Raw genomic sequence first — 20,463 nt, 5'->3', positions numbered from 1 at the left:
TTCAGAAAGTTAAACTTAGGTTTATTTCGTGGTTGCACGTGGCCTTACAGCATTCTTTCACCATTAACCATTGCCTGGGATATATATTACTTAACAGAAGTATATGTCTGCAGAAATAGAGCAAAGCAAGAGCCCCACAATAAAGACCCAGCACCTTTTGATTGCATAGTTTAAAATTTTCCCTGTGATTCTTTGCTTAGACAGAGCCTCAGTTATGAATACCAAATCCCTGTGAGAATTCCTGTGGTCCTGTGAGGAGTGGGAACAGTAAATGGGAGGTTGGTCTGATACCGGAATTTAGTCTAGGAGCTGTTTTCATTCTCAGTTTTTCTATATAGAAGTACACCAAGTTCTTGACATTTTCAAGCAAAGCAAATAAATATTTATGGCTTATAAAGGTTCACCTGAAACTACATCAGCCCTGGTGTCACCAACATTCTTTAAAATCACCATTTGCCCAATGATGTCACTGAACTGGGCAGCTCTGGTATTTGCCAGGTTGTGTACCTGGTGTAAGTGGAAGTCATTTCCTTTGCGTTTGAGCTTCCCGTACGCAGGCAGATGCGTGTTCTTCAGTGAGGTGGTTTTGAAGTTCCCCATAATGGTGGTTTCTGGGGTTTGCTTCATCTTGGACAGGCAGTGGTAGATTGAACAGCAATCTGGGAATCTGTGTGCAGTGAAACCAGCCATTCTGTGTGTCTGGAGGACGGATCTGTATCATTCCTACTTCTCAGCATCAGTAGCTAGGGCAGTAGAATATGGCTATGAGTGCAAGGAGGAAAAGGCTTCAGACATCTTCCTTTTGTATCTCAGATTGCTTCAGGACTGGCTGAAGAACAGAATTTAGTCACATCAAGAAAATGAAGTCCACAAACACGTGGTGTGCCACGCTCTTCTGTGTCAAAAGCATGTGTGTGAAGTACCAGTAGCATCTGTACACAGGTGGTGGTGGCAGACTACAGCCACAGGTAACCGTGAATGATGAGACAGTGTTCATCATCTTCATGCTTCCATGTCCTTGGCATGTTCCCCAGCCTTTCCCACTATCAGACTGAACTTTTTGGGGATGCAGAATAGCAGAAAGTAAAGCAGCTTTAAGTCATTGTGGACTCCTCTGAGCAGCTCTGATGGCCTGGAGATCTCTCTCATTCCTGATAGAAATAAGCAGTTTGTTAGAAGAAAATACACAGACTTATTTCTGTGTATAAACAAAACTACGTGGTCTGTAAAGCCTGTCATTTAATGAGGTATTTCTGTTCTGTAACAGCCTGACTTCTGAAGTGTCTCAAGGGCCCACCAAGCCTTTCTTCCTTCACAAACCCATGCTCCCAAACACCAGCACTGGCAAGGACAAAGTTGTGTCATTAAGCTGGAAACGGTTTTGTTCAGCGAGGGACCAACATCAGAACAGTCAGGCTTCCCCATCTGAGTAAACACAATCCAGGGACAGCAGCTTTTTCTGTACGTGGGAGGACAACCAGGAACAGGAAGGTATCGGGCACCTGAAGAGCAGGTACTGCAAAATTTCCACCCTAAAAGTTTCTCTGCTGTGACTAGAATCCATGTTAAAGTATTTGCACCCAAGTATCCGGAAGGACTGAGCCTGGTAACTGTGGGCAGGATGGTATCATGTACCGGCCATGTGCTTTCAGCACAACCCCACAGCAATTCAGATACCAATCAGCGCTCTTGTTCAGTAATGAATGCAGACAGATCTGGCTGATGGTACATAAACACAGCAAAAGAACGTGTGAAGCTTGGAGGAAAGGCAGAACTGGCACTTCTGTAACTCAGCAAGTTTATCTTGCAGCAAAGGAATTTCATTTCAGCTGAAACTTGCAGTAGTGATTGATAGAGACCTTGGGAAACTTAAATACAACAGTTCTCATTAATGATACTGATCTCAACTGCCAAGTGCGCTCATCTTTGCCATTTTTGATAATGGAAAGTCTGACTTAACTTTTCAAGGCAGCGGGTTGGGCTTTATTTTTGTAACTTCTTTAATTAATGTTGAATTCCTTTGCATTTCATTAGGTTGCAATGCAGGTGGATGAGTTTTAAATCAGTTGTAGAACTGCTGCTTGCCAGTTACCTCTGCTTTTTGTTTTCTTAATCCTACTCCAGGTAATGTATCCTTTTAGAACATGCCAGATGTTTTACCCTTCATCTGCTCAGGTAATTGTCTTTACCTTGGTAGTTTCCCACCCTCAAAGCTACTTCCCATACAGATTGGTGCTGCTCTACTGTACTGTGCCTACAGACAGCATCGTCAGACTCCACTGGTCACACACGTGGCTGGGAGCTGCCCATGTTGCTCCTGCTCAAGCCTCTACCTTGTACAGAGACTTGGCATGGTGACCTTGTGCCCTGTAACATAAACAGCTTCAGCAGTCCTGTTTTCTATTTTACTCTGGTGACTTTTCAAGGAGCAGTTCACTCTTCCACAGTTCCTGGGTTAGTCATGGCCCTGTCTCAATGCAGGTTTCACGGACATGATGCTTAGCACATTTTAATAATAGTGTGGAGTCACTAGTACTCATGATTCAGAGGAGTACTGCCCACCAAAACACTCCTTCCCCTGGGAGCACAACACAGAAGAAGCTCCTACCTAACTAACTTCCTGGTACAGCGATGCCCAAAGGCTGCCTCGTGCGAGGGCAGAGCCTGGTGTGGGACAGGGCTGCTGCTTTTGTTACAGGTAATTATGTGTCCAAGAAAACAACAAAAGGCTGTTTTATTTATACCCCACCCACCAATTACTGCCTCCTTGCAATAGACAGGACAGTTCCTGGTCTTTAATCAGCCAAGTTCAGTTGACCTGGATGTCAGTTTTGGCTGATACTTTCTTTGAAGTTAAATTGAATACTTAAGAATTTCAGAGACCAAACAGTCAATCCTCAGGTAAACTTACGTGTTTCCATATCTCTCCCGTCCTTTCAATGACAATAGTTTGTGATTTATTGACAGGTGATGTAACCTTGTAGTCATCAGACAGGAGTCCCAGAATAGGGTACTGATTCCTGTACCTGTGAGGGTAAGAGTTGCAAACCTGTGAACTGCAATCCACATGTCCATATCCAAGTCACAGACTCCGATTGTGTTGGCCTTCCAGTCCTACATCCCCCCAGAGTGCCACTAGTAACTAAACTGCCAATACAGGCATTTAAACATTGCTGTTTAAATGTGCTGGCCACCCCTCCAATTGCTCTTGCAATGCTTAGTATGGAATGCTCCCTGGAGAGAGGAAAGCCTAGCTCAACTTTTCCCTCTTCAAGGTGAATAGGCACTATTAAGCCATTTGCAGGAATAACTCAGGTAATGGAGGCTCCACAAGGGAAAACCAAAAGGAGGTCTTTTTAAGAAACATTAATAGCTACATTACTTCTTGGTGATGACAGCAGTTACAGCAGGGGACTGACTGCCAGATAACTTCTCATGCTTCAGTCTGAAGAGGTCCTGAGAAAACCAAAAGTAAGCATTCAGATGCAGTCATGTTTCCTGATGCATTCCCTAAAGTCACAACAAAGAATTTGCAGAAATTCATCTCAAAGAGCAATCAGAAATGTCTGTCCTGCCAAAAGTCTGGCAGAGGGACAGCAGTAAATATCCTAACCCCGATTCCCAAAGCAGGAGAGCACTGGTGGCTTCTGGCATGCTTCCACCTATGCAGTAAGCAAAGGCTTAAATACAGAAATTGTTAAAAGAGAAATCTTGTGTTATTTTACCTCTTGCTGTTGTTTAATAAAAGCATCTTTCTCCTCCAACATTGATGTCAGTTCATGCAACCGTATTTGCAAGTCACTGTTGCTTCCTTCTCTCCTTGATATGTCTTGCTGGAATTGGCATAACTGAGACTGCAAAACACGTGTTGAGGGACAGTCAGGTGTTTGGAGCTCCTTGCAGGTCACCTGGCAGGAGTATCCAGGGCTCCAGGTGTATAATTTTCATGAGCTCCATGAACAGTGAGAACCAGAGATTGTCAAGTGAGAATGTTGAGCTGCACTGTAAATCCAGAAATGCTGACTGAGTTCTACCCAGTATGAGTTTAACAGCCTTATAACTGGGGTTCATACATCACTTAACCAGTGGAACTGGCTGCTGGGGTGGTAAATTATTACTGTAAGGACTTAAGTGAGAGACACTTCCTACTTATGGGTTTGGCTGGGAGTTTTGTTTTCTCTCCGGTGTCTCTTCTTTAGTGTCTTACTTTACCAGGACACTCAAAATGTCCCTTTTGGCAATCTTTCCTACCTGGTTAATCCCTATTTTCTACATCTAAGAAACTGTATTGATTTTTACATCACAGTTTGATGTGATCCATAAGGGTTCCTGAACTGTCATGAGTGTGTATAAATTGCTGAACCAAAAGATACCTGGTTGATTTTTCCCACTCCTTAATCTAAAGTGAAGCTGTTCAATTCCAGGTGTACAGGGGGAGGAGCACACACGTGCCAAGCTAAACAACTTACCCTAAGGCTGCGGATCTCATGATCTTTATCCTCCCTCAAGTTATTGATCATCTCTACGTAACGGCTGGAGAGTTCATCCGTGGTGGTCTGCAGGGTTGGATTAGAGCAGGCCTGCAGAAAATGAGATTGTATTTCATTTTTAAAAGACAGTTTTCATCTTTAATTTTCCTATATTAATGCATCTGTACCTGTGAATAACAGCTGCTGGACACAGAACAAGTGAGCCTGTTACCTGCAGCCTGAGGCTCTGAATCTCCTGCTCCAAGGCACGCTTGCAGAACTCCAGCTCCTTTAGCTGACAATCCTTTTCTCCCTCACTGAGCCGAAGGCAGAGGAGCTGTTCCTCCAGAGAGCGACACTTTGCAGTACTCTCTCTGAGTCCTTGCTGGAAAGCACAGAAATGGGATGAGGGCACAGTGTTCCTTAAGGAAGTAACAGATGACATGCGCACCCCAACAGGTACCGGGCACCAATTACTTGGAATGCTCAACAGCCAAACACTGGCTAGTTTTTAGCTGACTAATGACACTGGAAATACGGGTTTAGACTTACCTGCTGCTGACGATTATTCTCTCTCAGAGAAGCCAGCATAGTTTCATACTCTTTTACTTGACAATCTTTAAAAGCCAAATCCTTCTTAAGTAACACATTGTCGGTTTCTAACTTCTGCAAGACAAAAGCATTTATGTCAATAGCTGTAATTGTTTAGTAAACTTTCCCTGTATTCAAAGTGAAACATACTGAGCAGTTGGTAACTAAGAAAATACTCCATTTTCTTGAAACAATGGGGGTTTTTAACTACATCGCACACTTACAGTAGCTGGCTGTGTGCTGTGGTAAGCACTGGGATCCTGAACCCCGCTCTTTCAGTCTGCCCCAGACAGAATTACTCAGGTATTTACAGAATCACAGAAACCAATGAAAAACCCCAATCCAAAACCACTTCACTGTACAAACTCCTTGTCCTCTGTTAAAGGTAACAGTTAAAACTCCCCTCCTTAAACTTGGCATTTCCATGTTTCCAGTGGGGCTGAGTACTTGGGCTAGTGTGGGAAAGGTTTCTGCTTTCCTAACAGCAATTATCTACTGTCTACCATATGTGTGGCCATAGAGCTCCAGCTTCCAGGTGGGAAGCCTGTACCCAGGTGAATCACTGGAGCTGTTAATGCCACGAGCTGACGCCAGCTTTCTAATAAGGTGAGAAATGCAACTCTGTCAGGGTGAATGGAACTGAGGTCCCCTGATTCCTGGAACAGCGCTAGTAAATAGCCACTTGGTGTCCACCCCTTGCCCAGGTCTAAAGTAAAACTATAGTTCCATCACAACACCAGTGTGGATCACAATTCAGAGCTTTAAATCTGATTTCACTCAGCAGGGTCATTTCTTTGAAAGTATTTGGTGGGTTTAGGCTTCAGACTGATCAGCTGAAGACCACTGCTAGAAAGAAATCCACCCCATCCACTGAGCGAGTCTTGCAAGCCCAGTAATGAACCAGCCATTTCCAAAAGTGCCTTACCCCCAAGTCATCCTGCAGGTGGCAAAGCTCTTCACGTAGATTCTTGAAAGTGGAAAGCACAAGTCTCAAAGATTTATCTGATGTGACTCTCATCTAGGAGGGGGAAAATGGAAATGGATTCATGGATCAGCTTTGTTTACAATATGCTTGACGAGGTAGAACAGAAAATGCTGCACAACTGAAAACAACTACTCTTGGAGCTACTGCAGCGTGCCCCCAGTTGCTACAAAGCAGCCCATTTTCATGCAGTTTGTTCTGCAAAGGGCACAGGTTTTACACTGCTGCCTTGTAACACAGGGTAAAGTTTTTAAAATGGAACATGAGAGTAAAGAACTGCATCTGTACAGCAACACAGGGAAACACAAACGTGTTATATTGCACGGTCATTTGTGACGGATGCTAAGAAGGTAGCAGTAGTGCTCTACCCCACCTGAGAAAGCACAGAGGAAGCAGCAGCACCCGAGATCTGGCCAAGCGCTTGCAGCCAGGGGCAAGAGAATTTAATTAAAACTGTACAAAATCTAAATAAAAGCCATACAACCAACTCCTCCCTTCAAAAGGAAAAAGATGCCAAAGATTAAGGAGGCGACTGGATGAAGAGGGGCAGTCGTGCACAGCGGCGTAACCCTGTTCCTGGATTTTCTTTCCATGCACATAAACAGCTGTGTATTGATTCACGTTAAAACACAGACAGTTGTGTTTCCTGACACACTTCTGATATTTGAAAGAATAATAACAGGTTTTGAAAGAACACACAAAGGAATTCCCCAAGTTTTGACTCATCTGGAAGGGCTGAACATTCCAGGCAAACAAATGATTTTTCTACTACCTGGACAAAAGTGAAATCTTCCTGCCTGTTTCCTTTCCTCTGACTCTCTCCCTCCACTTCATCTGGTGATCATTTGGGCTGAGGAGAGCCATCAAGATCTCCATCAATACAGTGATGAGCCCATGTCCTACTTTTTTATCCCCATATCCCTATGATGTGACTAAAGTGTCAAAAAAATAACATTTCCAGTGTAACCCACCCATTTGTTCGGGATTTAATTAAAATGGAATTTCAGCTTTGACTTACAGTTTAGTTGGTTTTATTGTGAAATACACTCTAAGAGTAGACTAAAAGAAGAAATTAAGTCAAAATGGTTGAGTTTAGGCTATGAAAAGTATCAGGAAGTCCCCACTCAGCAATTAGTAAGTGTCAGAGGTTGCTAAATTCATGCATGTACTCCTACAGTGAAATTCTCTGTGCTCCTAGACATAAGCCTCTGGGCATACCCCACATAATCATTCCCTGAGCAGTGTGACAGAACTCAGAGTCCTTCTTGGATGTGAAGCCAGAGCACACATCCCCCTTACCTCAGGGAGGCCAGGTATAAACACACCCGCAGTGCTGTACTAACCACCATACTGTAGAGTACTACAGTGATAGGAGGCAACAAACAAGCAGCCATTACCAGAACTCATCTGCCTGCCTTAATGTGGCTGGTGATCGCAAAGGCAGGTAATGGTAAGGCAGCTAAAGAACAAGATCTGAAGAAACAAAAGCCTTTATAAATGTAACCAAGCCAGAAAGAGTTCTGGTTTGCTACTGCATGTCGTAAGTGTGCCTCAGCACAACGCGATCTGTTAGAGGGTTTTTAACCAGGATATTGGTAAAAGGTGAGACCTGAGTTACAAGCATTGTATGTAGCTGGCAACCAATACCAAATACAATGTTCAGCACCTACTGCTTGCCTTTAGCTTTTAAAGTAAAGCAGTAATAACGAAAAGATTAAAGGTCTGTGTTCTCCTGTGACTGATTAAAAGCCAAGATGGTTTCCAGAGAAACTGGAAGAAAGCACCAGTAAAGCTCAGTTTAAAATATGCAAGTAAGCAAGTGGAACCAACTGCTACAACATCACTTGAAGCCACCTGTATGATTCCATGCTCTTTACACTAGGAAAAAGTGAATAAGAATAGAGAGTTAAGTGTGTTACATAAAGTCCCTGGTATGTGTAAGCCAACTTCTATTGTTTCAAGTTACTACAGACGTCCACACACACCCTCCACCCCACTCAGGTACCTGGAGGAGATAACGAATCTGCTGCTTTGTTGCCTCAGAGAGTCCTTTGGGAATTAATTCTTCAATATCTTCAGTCTAAGCAAAGAAGGGAGGAAAGGGGAGACATCTTGATTAAGAATTTTGCCTGTAAGATCACAATGTGGGTTCTTCATTAATTACACAGCTCTTCTATGAAAAACATCTTTAGTACAAGGCAAATAAGAACAAAAATAGATCAAAGTGTATCCAGAAAATTTCTAAAGCCATATATATGTGTGGCAGATAAAACCCGAGATGAAGTGATACATGCAGCATACATTCAAATCACTAAGGGTAACATTTATTCTACAAGCAGTATTCAAAATAATCCTCTCCAGGAGTAGGAGGTGACACTAGAACAGAACTCCCAGCAGTCGAGGACAGGAGCAAACCTTGCGTTTCTCCTGCACAGACTGTCAATAAAGAAGAGATGAGCAGCCTGTCACAGGAGACACTGCTTCATGTGATTTCATCCTAGACAAATATTTCTGCTGTGCACACAATGCCTTTAACAACATAACAGAGGTGCCGATGAGTCTGTTGTGGCCTGACTGGTAAAAGGAAGCTTGCTGTAGATGGGAAGCCTGTTCTGGCAGCTCACATTCCTCTCGTTCCTGTGAGAGGCACTGTCTTCACTCCTTGCAGAGCAAGGCAGCGTGTGTTCCTGAGCTGCAGCTTTACTGGCAAGACAGTGAAAGCTGCTTTGCAAAACACATGTAGTGAAAATACGTGTGGCTGTGAGAATTTGTTTTACAATGAAACCATTAGGCACAACAGGAAAGACTTTTCAGAATTTGACTCTCAGACTGGAATAATGCAAATTACCAGAATTTCAGTGTTATCACATTTGCAAATATGTGTCTTGCTGTAGGATTCAGACTCTGAATGTTATTAACAAGCAGGGATCATTAACTGACAAAGACTAGCATCCTTCATTTAAATTGGCTGGGCCTAATTTGCTTCAGGATCCACACTACTGCTTTTAACACTGTTGGGGAAGAGCTTGCCAAGAGCATGCCTGATGCTTACCTGACACGTAAATTCAATGTCATGGTTCCTGTAAAACAGACAAAATCGAAGGGACCAATTAACAGAAAGCTTCTTGAGACATTTATTCAAGTCCACATTCACAACTGTACAAGGATTATCTTTAAAATACAGAGCAAAGAAGGTTCTTTGCCAGATTAAGAGCCGTTACCTTCCTTCTAAGGTGTTAGGCAATATGAGGTACCTAACCCCACATAGAACTATCTGAGGAAACTGGACTGCTAACAGTAGTACAGTTAACACAGGCTACCTCCTTTCTCTGCGTAGTTACCCCAGTTGTGTTCAGTTAATCCCATTACAGTCTTAATTGGCTGGGTAATGGTTTACCCAGAACTATGCTGCAACATACTGACATGCCTGAACTGTTTACATTGCAGTGTCAGGGTCTGTGTGTGGTTTAAATTCCATTCTTCCCCACTTTTCTTATTTAAGTGACCTTGGAAAGCACCAAACAACACTGGGAGTGAGGAGGAAGAATGAACTAGTAGTTGTGAGGGAGAAGTAAGAACTTTGTGCAAGCTCAGATTACTGGCTGCTGTGATGCTGTGTTTCTTCTTAAAGACAATGTGCAGGGCTCTGCAGAATACCTGCTTAACTTTAATTTGCATAAACACAGTGGATTTATGCCTTATAGGGACTGCCTTATAATCCATGCTATAACATAACAACATGGCACAGCAAAGGAAATGGCAATCTGGACATTTGGGTTGTTTCTTCAGGACACAGGAATAGAATTGTATCATTAAATGTATGTCAGAGAATGCTGTTAAGTGTATTTGTTTATGTGCAAACAGCCATGCGTAATTCTTACTGCCTATTAGTCTAACCAATTGGGGAAAGCATCAAATTCAATACATTTACTTGGCTTACAGCATTTGTATGTCCTCAGTTACTCAGCAAATTAGATGAGTGTGTAAAATACAGTTAATTCTACTCATCAGGGAAGAAAAAAAACCCACAATTCGCAAACAATACTGTCCTCTCAGCTGTGCAATGGCAGGCTCTCGGGAACAGGGGAATAACAGAACAGATATAATGCCAATACCTTCCTCCTATCTTTTCTACATGCTGCAGTAAACAACTGTGCAAGTCGTTGGTCTTGCGGTGCAGCTCAGCCAGGAGCTCACCGAAGTAGCGGCAGTCCAGCTGGTCATTATTTTCCTGAGCACAGTTCACCTAGCAGGAGATATGCAAAAACGTCACAACTGAGTTCCCTTCTTTGGGATGAAAGCTGAACATGAACATGCTACAGGGTTTGGTTTTGTTTGCTCTTAACAATTAGCAATCTGTTTACACTGTTCTTTTCCTTGGTATTGAGTCTTCCATGTCTTCTGGTTTTCAGTAAACTCTACAGAAACAAATAGCTTCCTTTACACCACCAACAAATACGCAGAGTAGCATCTTCTGCAGCAGTGTCATCATTATGCTAATATGGAAAGTGCTGAGAATTAGGAAATCTCATTAATATACATGCTTCCCTGGCTGCAGTGGATGAATGCCTGTGGGCAGCACCCAGATAAACCCAGCTGGGTGCCAGATTCCCCACTGTGCAAATGGCATTTGTATTGCCACAGTCCAAATGTTAATGTATGTGAACAGTAAAAGGATTCCAGCAGCAACCAGAACTGAGTGTACCTAAGCTGGCTTATGGGAGTATCTGGCTATGGAAGATTCCACAGAGGTTTAGCACTGAGGTCACCAAGTATATGTTTGTCTTGCCACCTGTTTATTGAGTTAGGTGCACAGGAAGGACAGCTACACTCCCTTCCCAACTGAAACAACAGTACGCATGTATAGCAAGCCTGCTGCAGCCCTTAGAAACTCCAGAACTTGCAACCTCATGCAAAATGAAAGGCAGAGGAAGGTAATTTTGTGCTTACTGTGAATCTATGTCAAATACTCGTACAGCAGATTGAAATATATTTGAAGTCCTTACTGATCAGTTTAGGCAGAAACAATCTTGAATTGATGTATGTCAAGTTTATAAACTAATGTACTTTTTCTCCAAAACTAGAGGCTTAAGCCTTACATTATTCAGTCTTTGTTGTACAGGGACTAATGAAACCTGACTAAATCAATGGGTAACACTCCCAGATAAAGAAAAAACCGAAACAAACCAGCAAGACTTAACAGAGTTAAAAGGACCACAGAATGATTGGTCAATACTCCTAAGTGCAGCTTGGTGCCAACAAGAAATAGACAAAACACTTAAAGCAGCCCTTTTCTCCTCTTAACATCATCTGTCAAAGCCTTGGACATTTCCAGACAACACCTGCAAGCACAGTGTACAACGAAGTTACCTGCAACAGACACATGAACTCTGCTGTTCACTTACAATGGCTGTATGGTGCTTAATTACCCTACTATGAACAAAAGCTTCTGAGATTGGAGATTAGCAATTTTATGTATCTGTAAAGTTTTATACTCTTCATACAAAACAAAAATACACTGTGAACATTCAGCAGGTGATTCTTACCGGCTCACAGGTTTGCACTGTCACCCTCCTCACTGTATTTCCTCTGCAGTCATCGCTGACGGAGACTGGAATTACTTCACAAGGGCTGCTGGTCTGTGTCTGCTGGCACTGGTGAGTGACCTGGGACTGCTCAGAGTACTGGCAGGGCTGGGCAGCCTGGCACTGCTCCACTTGCTGGGGACTCTGGCACTGGCGGGAGAACTGATACTGCTTCTCCTGGAAACAAGAATGGATTGTTTTAAGCTGATGGACGTTGTCCTAATCACATGGAAGCTTCACATAAGTATATAAATGAATGAAATGTGGGTTTGCATGGAAGAACTAATGACAGCTTCACATATTTTAATAAGCCTGATAAATGTGCTTTTTTTCCTAGCTGAACAGGATTTTGCCTCACACTGTCATTGTAACAAAACTGGTGAATTACAAACAGTAATTCACTAACTCCTCAAATTTTAGTGACTGCAAATGAAAAGCACGAGACCTTTCCTATGTTGTTTCATCGTGTTATTATTCTTACCATATTCAGGCAATGGGGACCTCCGTTATTTACTTGAGATCACACATCCTGTTTCATTAAGTATTTCAGAGATTAGAAAGAGAACTCCAGTTGGACTAAGATGAAATTTCAGACAGCTTTGCCAAATACATTTTTTCAAGAATGAGTAAAAACAAATAATAAATAATGTGTATTTTCAATTATTTTGGGGTTTTTTTTTTTTGGTTCTGTTGTGGAGCTACTGCAAGTAACTCCCAGTCAAGTAACTAACTCCCAGTCAATCTTCAGATTTATCTGACTGACAGTACAGGAGGTACAACAGCAGTTTTCATTGTTCGTCTGAAATAATAAATTCTTGGTAAAAATACAGCAACACTCCAACTCCTGCTCTCCTTACAGAAACTGCTTCATTTGCTTTGAGAATGTGTCCTAGACCTCAACGAGGAAAAAAAAAACCCTACCAAAACCACCCCAAAAAAGCCCCATCCCAGAAGCATCATGTTCCTGCTACCAGTGCAATTTTCTTTTGCATCAGGTAATATAAACAACCAACTTACTTGGAGAGGATTTAATAGCTCATATTTTCTTATTGTCTTTTCATAGATGACATTATTTCCAGGAGAGAAATTTGCCCCTCTAAGAAATGGGGATAATGGCTCCTGTAAAACATTTTTTAAAACATTCATGTACATCAAACAGAAAATTCAGGATTAATGCAATTTTGACTAAAACGTGAGAAGGGATTTTTTGTGATTTGAAGACATGGACACTTTGAGGTAGCTCTTTAGGATATGTGCATTTGAGTGTACGTCCATTTGGAAACAAAGTGACTGTGCTTCCACCTAGACAATATTTGAAATAAGCATAGTAGAAACACTTAGAAACTCATCTCCGCTAGCAACATTACTGAAGCATGTTAAGAGACTTCACTGCTGACAGTTCGGAAGCCTGACTAGCAATTCTGTAGTGTTTTCAATCCCTATAATTTAATCTCTCACCATCAGCGGTATGGGCCATGTATTTCAACATATTTAGCATCCCCTGATGGACGTAGCTGAACACTTCACCAGATCAGGGTGACTAAGGAAGGAAGAGGTACACAAGTAGAACTCCAGCAGGAAACAGTTTTCTTACCTGATCAGGATTCTCAATAATAATCCTTCGAAAAGTGCCCTGCGAGAAAGAAATTCAAAGATTCTGTGATGATTGCACTTTAACCTCTAAAACATCTTTATGTTCAGAGCTCAGCCTTATGTGGATTCCACAGTAACCTGAATACTGTCATCTGTGTTTACTGCTATAAACACAGAGATCCACTGGCCAAAATCGCCTAGAAAGTTTTACAGCCAGGTGTACTTACACCCTACAGGGTGGCAGTACATAACCTGTTACTCTCAGTTTTAAGAGTCTGGTTTTTCTCACTCATCTCTCTGCAGGTTTGAGGGACTAAGTCCTTATTTTCTCTAAGTGCCAACAGAACAGGAAACAAATCAAAGCTGGCATACTGGACTAGGTCTTCAAGAATCTCATGTCCCTGTTCCACAGCCACTGCCTTTTACTGACAGTCTTTACAGCTACATATCAAGGTCAGCTGCTATAAATGGATGCACACCTTAAACACTCTTTTTTTTCGTTTCAATAAGGGAAGAAAATCTGTATTTTGCTTAAACACCAAACTGAAAGGGCTGAGGCACTGCCAGCCTATCCCATCGGCCACTACCGAATGCACCCAGCAGTGGCAATTGCTTCTAAAAGTGGTCACAAAACTCCACAATTGACACCTATGAAAAGAAAGATGCCCACATGGAACATTTTGCACATTCTTCAATTAGAAATGAAATATGTCTTTTTACATTACAGGGATCTGTAAGTGACAGCAGTTTGGTTCATTTTCAAATAGATTTTGACACTTTTTCCCCCAGCACTGGCTACAAGCAATCACAGACACTATCTTCCATTTTGTGGACTACCACGTTGTACCAAATTGTGCACGTTGCTTGACATCCCCACATCCATTTCTTCATCCAAGTAAGCAAAATTCCCACTGAATCTAATCTAACGACTGGGCCATTTGTTAGTTCACGCCACACCAGTTATTCTTCCCCACAACACAAACTTCCAGTTTTCATAATAATAATTTCTTCCCTTAACCCATGGACAGTGCTTGGAAAGTTTATACTGCTGCAGTTCAGTCTCGGAGACATTCTTAACTGGATAACAGCACCTCTGAAGTAGGTCAAGTTTCCAGCTGTGAACTGTTGCAGTTTAGGAAGTCTGAAGTGGTTTTCCCAATCTCCCAAGAGTGAATCATAACAGCACCAGGAAAGAGAAATCAAAGTGGAAAAGAACCTGTTTCAGCAGCAATCACACTAATTAAGAAATCTTAAAATCATAACTGCTGCAGAGAACTTGGAAAGCTGCTTGCTGCCTCCCCAAGACACCATGTACCTGAGGTGGGTCTGTCAAGGGAAGGAACCCACCAACGCCAACAGAACTCTCTGTATCAGGACATAACCCCAAAAAGAAACATCAGGGAGGTCCAGAACATACAGCCCAACCCCTGCATCACTGAGACACTTACAGAATTAGAGCTAAAAACACTTAAAAAGAATGAATGCCCACTGGTGCTTCCTTCACATCGGTTTCACAGAAGGCGTCATCTTGGAGCACTCCAGTGCTGCGACATGAGTATCGTGAGAGAGTGGTAACAGTTCTTATTCAGAGTTGAGTACTATGGTATGGCACATGAAAACAAGATGAGCACTGTGCACGAAATCAAAAGACACATCTTCAATCTGCTGAAAAGTTGGACAAACCTGCCTGAACTAAATCCTCCTGCCACAGGGCTTTGGAATATGTAACTCACACAGTCTAGTTTAGAGAGGATAATGCTCAAAGCTATTTTATCTAGTTACCTATGTGTTCTCAGAGGAATACACTCAGAACTGAGAAGACCAGAGCATTTTAAGTTAAAACATGCTTTTATAATATTCAAAAGGATAGTCTAATCATATGTGGAATATTACATAGGACCAATGTTTTGCTTGGATAAAATCATGCTTATTTTTAAGATACCCAAACTCTCATTTCCAAAGGACTTTGATGCAGATACATTTCCCTCACTCCCTCATAAACATGGATTTGCCTGCCCTTCCTCCCTTACCAGCCAAGCAGGCTGGACCTGCATAGGCTGGGAGAGAACCGAGAAGCCTGTGACTGTGCCAGCCTGAAGTACCCACACACAGTCCCTTGCTCCTCACCAGGAGATGCCACCTCTGAGGCCTCTGGAGCAACAAGTGTGCCACAGGAGGTACACTGCCACTGAAGATGACCTTGGGCTGTTTCCATTTTTCCATCATTCCCAAGGGGCACAGTTCAGGCTACTCTCAAGTTCCCTACAACACTACAGAGATGCAACGTTGTGCAACTGGGAGAAGGAAGAGGAGGCTGGGATTTTGAAGTGGAAAGCCCAGCATAACAGTGTTGCTGTGGATTTCAGCGGAGTGACTGGGTTTGGGATTTTCAGCAGCCTGATCTGGGCCTATGTTTATAAAGATAATTTCAAAACGTATATGCTAATACTTTAATAACGATTTTTGTTAGTCTTTAAGATTTTTAAATATTTCAATTTTAAAATAAGCATTCCACAGATTTATCCAGTTATTGTGTACACGTTTTATACAAAACCAAATGAGTACACTAAGTCGTATTTCAACAAGTTCCCCTTAGCTTCAGACAAACCAACAATTAAGGTGAGAATTTAATCCACGTCAAAACCTTTCACCCATAACATATTGTCTTGTTAATTACCAGCAATCCCATCAGAATTTATGAGTCACATTTGGCAGCTGAAATAGGGAAATGGCAGGCTACCTTTGAGGGCTGTTTCCAACAATACAGATCTTACAAGCTGGTTAATATTATACCATTTCCACAATGGGAGGCGAGAGCCCTTCACAGAACAGAGCCCAGCCATGAAAAGATCTTGCTCACAGATTTTCTCACATGGGTAGACAACTCCTACGAAGGCTTTCAGGATTCCGCCCTCTGCACTGACAGCAGACATCTTGCGTGTGCCATTTCATGCATCATCTTTTATGACCACACTGAAAGGGGTCATACGGGTAAGCCATGCTAGAGGAGAATTTATTCTAAACAACATTCCTCACTTAGATCAAGCAGATGAGAGAAAAATTTGCCGTGAATTACTCCAGATGAAGCTTGTCATGGCTGGGAACAGCATTTGGCTTCTACATCACGGATAAAACAAAGTTAGACCAAAAAAGTAAAGAAAACTGAATCCTACTACAAAAAATACAATCGTGTACTGTTTGCACACGCCAGTTTCAAATTTTCCCTCCCTCTAGCTTATTACAAACATACACAAAGCACACCAGAACACATCATATGACTAAATAAGACAACAGTGTATTGACAGTCATGTAGACATTTGTTATCATTAACCTACTATAGCTCTGCAAAAGTAAATTAAATATTGCTCAAAGATTGCTCTTCACCTTATCAACGGTAAGAAGCTGAAACTACAGCTCTAGGCTGCCATAAACTGAGAATTCTAGTGTTCACTTAAACCCGTGTGTGAGTCTGGTACCATCATGTTATTCAGTTTATGCAGCTATTTGTGATGTGCTCAAAGGGCAACTGAAGCTTCCTGTACTCCTCCCTGCACTTCTTTTTGACAACTCCCATTCAGCACCAAGTATGCAACTTGCCTACTCCCAGCCAACTTCCCTATTTGCTGTTTTCTTCTTTAATAACTTCCTAATAATCTCTATGAGGCACCTTCCCTCTCCACCATTAAAACTGCAACCCACAGCCTGATCTAACTACACCCTCTTTTGTCTTTAAAGTCTAATCCAGTAAAACACTTCAGCAAATTATTTTTCATTAGCACGACTTAATGGATTCAGTGACTAAAACAGATGTTGAAAATTAAACATACTTCATAGAGCAGAGACAGCAGTTGAGTCTATAATCAAATTGTTCACGTACTTAGATAAGTAGAGGAAGCCTGGGACTGCAGTATTTATTCTAATGAATATTTAATTAATTGAATGCAATTCAGACTATCATCTAGCCTAGTTGAGCAGATCACTTATCTGGGAGGTGAGAGACCAGTGTTTACACTCCTGCCCTGCATCCTGCAAAAGAGGGATTAGCAGCTTTGATACAGCAGGACTGTGCCTGTCATATCCAACTCTATAAAAGCAATTAGTGAAGTGGCTCACTTTCCAGAATCTACAGAAGGCATCCTGAGAGGCAGGCAGCCCTTGAACTACATGAGTATGGCTTTGAAAGGAAATCTGATTTTGTACTGACCTTAATCCCCGTTTTTCATAGATAAATATTTTTATACTACAGGAAAGAAAATTAAATGAGAGTATAACCCGAAACAAACATGTGTTGCCATATTGAGTATAACGAGTACAACACACCAGCTCCACTTCTACCAACTGTCTGATGTACGAGAGGAAAAAACGGTGTAAGAATAAATTCTGATCTTTTCTGGTTTTATACTTAAAGCAGTTCTTAAGTTATTGGTTTCTAGTTTTATTTTTAAGATTTAGCTCTGATACCAAATCACACACGTTAAAATTACATTAAATTCCATTAATACCTTCAAGCCATTCCTTGAACATGCACCCAGCACCAAACCTGCTGAACTACATTGTGCAGACTTAAAGCAGAACTAAATGAACTCTCGTATTTCCTACCTGCACAGTCGCATAGGTTATTAGCATCATTGATTCAAACACAGCCATTAAGCACACATGCCTTTATATTATATTTACACAAGTACCACCAAGTAAGTGGCTTCGTGCACATCCCGTCGGTGGAACAGGAGTACCCAGCCTGCAGGAGCAGCAGCATGGGCCTGAGTGTTAGCATCCCATTGACAAAACGGGAAAAAAATATCGCAACAGAATAAGGTGTTTAAGGGTTCAAATTAAAAAGTAAATGCGAACTGGACTTGCCAAACAGGAAACAAATATGGGACTGACAATCAAACTAACAGGAAACAAATACGGGACTGACAATCAAACTGGAGAAATTTAAAGGGACACTCACGCTAGGAGTTCTAGATTCAAACGGGTTATGGTTGTGCGAAGCGAAGCTTTCCTCGCCCGCCTGAGGCAAGAGCTAAAGGCAAGGTCCCGGGGAGGTCTGGGGATGACCCGTTCCGCTCCCGGGTGGCCGCAGGGCGCGGCCGGGCCTGGCCCTACCCTCAGGGGAGCGGGGCCCACGTCGGGCCTCCCCGCCGCAGCCGAGGCGGAGGAGCGGCCGTGCCCACACGGGGTGCTGTGGCGGGTGTTTCTGGAGCCAGTCATGGGCACGGACGAGTCCCCCCCGCTAGATCTGAAGGAAGACGACTCCGCACGGCCCGGCCTCACTCCCCCTCCCCGGCGATCCCGTCCTGACCCTCCTCTTGGCCGTGCAGCACCCCGGAGCCCCGCGGCCTCCCCGCTCCTCCGTGCCCGCCGGCACACAGGTGTCTGGCTCGCGGCCCGGCGCCGCTGTTGCACCCCGGGCGGGCTTTGGCTTCACACCAACCCCAGCCCCGGCGGGAACGGGACACCAGCGCAGACAGGTCAGGGGCAGCAGGGTAAGGGAAGCCCGTCGGCGCACGCCGTACCTGTTGCGGCGGGTCGCAGCCGGCGATGACCTGCTGGTAGCCGTGCGAGCACTCCAGCGGCGAGGCCGCCCGGGAGGAGCAGGACGTGCTCACTCTCCGGCAGCCGGGGCCGTAGGTCCGCACCCGGTCGTACGCCACGCTGCCGTCCTGCTGCTGGTGGGGCGCGGGATCGAAGCACGGCAGGGGCCGCTGAGGCTCGGGGCAGGGCGGCGGGTCCCGGGACGGCGGCGGCCGCGGCGGCGGCGGTGGCTCCGGGCAGGGCGGCGGGTCCCGGCAGGGCAGGGGCCGGGGCAGCGGCTCCGGGCAGGAGAGGGGCCGCCGGGGGGCGGGGAGCGTGCTGTAGTGCTGCTGGCGCCGGTAGTAGTGGTGCTGCTGCTGCTGTTGCTGGAGGTGCGGGGGCAGCGTGAGGGGCTGCAGCTGCTGCTGCCCCCCGTACATCCCGGCCGCGGGCTCCGGGAAGCGGGAGGCAGTGCAGGAGGGAGCCGGGGCAGCGCGGCGATTAGTACCTGCGGGAGCCGCGCCTAGGGCGGGACACACCTCCGGGTGGCAGGGCCCCGCGGCCGCCGCCCCCTCGCCGGGCAGGCGGCCAGCCGGGAACGCACCCGGGCGGGCCGGGAGCAGCAGCGCGGGAGCAGGGGCCTGCCTCTCGCACAGCACGGGTCGGGTCTGGGGTGGCAGCAGGGGTCCCACGGCTGCTTTGCACCTTCCTCTGCCGCCTTCGGGTCCTGCCTGGAGAAGGACTTGGAGGAGCAGATGCCGCCCTGGGTTCCAGGCTTCGGGTACAGCACCGTGATGGAACCTCGCTAATGGAGAAAGTAGGGGAAAATACAGCGTAACGCTGTGTAAGGATGCCCGTTGTTACGAATGTGTTGACAGCGTGTGTAGCGGGAGTGTAAATACATAGTTATCTGCTACTTAATTACTCAAATACTTCTCAGGAGGTTGTGAACCTACCCGCAGAGCACTTCGCATCTGCAGGAGCCCTCCCTCGCCTTCCCCCCGTGCAGCAAACTCTGCCCGCAGCGGTAGCGCTCTGCGACACGCGTCCGCTTCCTCAGTGCGTGCATTTCTGCCCAGGACAGGCAGTCCTGGGCAACCGGACCCATCGTTACAGATGGACAACAACGCTCACGTGGAAAGGATGGAGTTCGTTGCTTACCCGAAGTCCGTGCAGAAGAATGTGAAACTCCAGTTGGTTTCTCAATCCAGCATATTCTGATTTGGGTTGCTCTGGCTGCATCAGGCAAGCCCTAACTGAGAAGTTAACATGGTTCGGCAAGGAAATGTAGCAATAACATAATTGTAGAATCTTGTGCAATTAATATTACCCTTAATAATAAACCTCAGATTCTTAATTTTGTCTTTTTGTTTCCCCCTACATGCTCACTATGCTTTAAAGTCACACAATACAGTCACAAGTTTCTAAAGGACCATGTTACAGCAAAACACCTCTGACATAATGGAGCAATACCAGCTGCATTGTTCTACGTGGCATTACGTTGGCCATTCACTGCACGCTCTGTCCCAGAAATTAAAAAGTGCTAACAAAATCTGTGCAACAGGCAGTTGGGCAGCTATGAATCAATCTTAGGATGAGGTCCTACAGCAATTCAGTATTTTAAGGTACTAAAGAGATATTCATCAGCTATAAAGAGTATTGCTTTTCCTGGAGGCATTAAACCCAAAGAGAGAATCTAGTTCATATACGTGTATATAAAATGCAT

The 20,463-nt window shown here is 44.2% G+C and overlaps 1 protein-coding gene across 2 annotated transcripts; it reads right to left on the bottom strand.

Annotated features, from left to right (window-relative positions):
• POF1B (POF1B actin binding protein) lies at window positions 1-19,312 on the bottom strand. Of its 2 annotated transcripts, XM_062627472.1 has the most exons (15): window positions 18,740-19,310; window positions 13,222-13,260; window positions 12,645-12,746; window positions 11,589-11,804; window positions 10,158-10,288; window positions 9,095-9,122; window positions 8,048-8,122; window positions 5,986-6,078; window positions 5,022-5,135; window positions 4,702-4,854; window positions 4,470-4,580; window positions 3,726-3,854; window positions 3,383-3,456; window positions 2,912-3,026; window positions 1-1,151 (listed from the first exon to the last, which is right to left on the bottom strand). In XM_062627472.1, the coding sequence occupies exons 1-15, from the start codon at window positions 19,175-19,177 to the stop codon at window positions 1,146-1,148; spliced, it is 1,824 nt and encodes a 607-aa protein (XP_062483456.1). In that variant the 5' UTR covers window positions 19,178-19,310; the 3' UTR covers window positions 1-1,145. The 2 variants fall into 2 exon arrangements, with proteins under 2 accessions (XP_062483456.1, XP_062483455.1); XM_062627471.1 differs by lacking the exon at window positions 1-1,151 and having other exon boundaries at window positions 1,192-3,026; window positions 18,740-19,312.
• Window positions 19,313-20,463: the final 1,151 nt, after the last annotated feature.

Source organism: Pezoporus occidentalis, unplaced genomic scaffold (assembly GCF_034315485.1).
Source record: "Pezoporus occidentalis ecotype Australia unplaced genomic scaffold, CSIRO_AGI_Poc_V1 ctg30, whole genome shotgun sequence".
Classification (NCBI taxonomy): Eukaryota; Metazoa; Chordata; class Aves; order Psittaciformes; family Psittacidae; genus Pezoporus; species Pezoporus occidentalis.
This window is presented reverse-complemented; position numbering and strand designations above follow the sequence as displayed.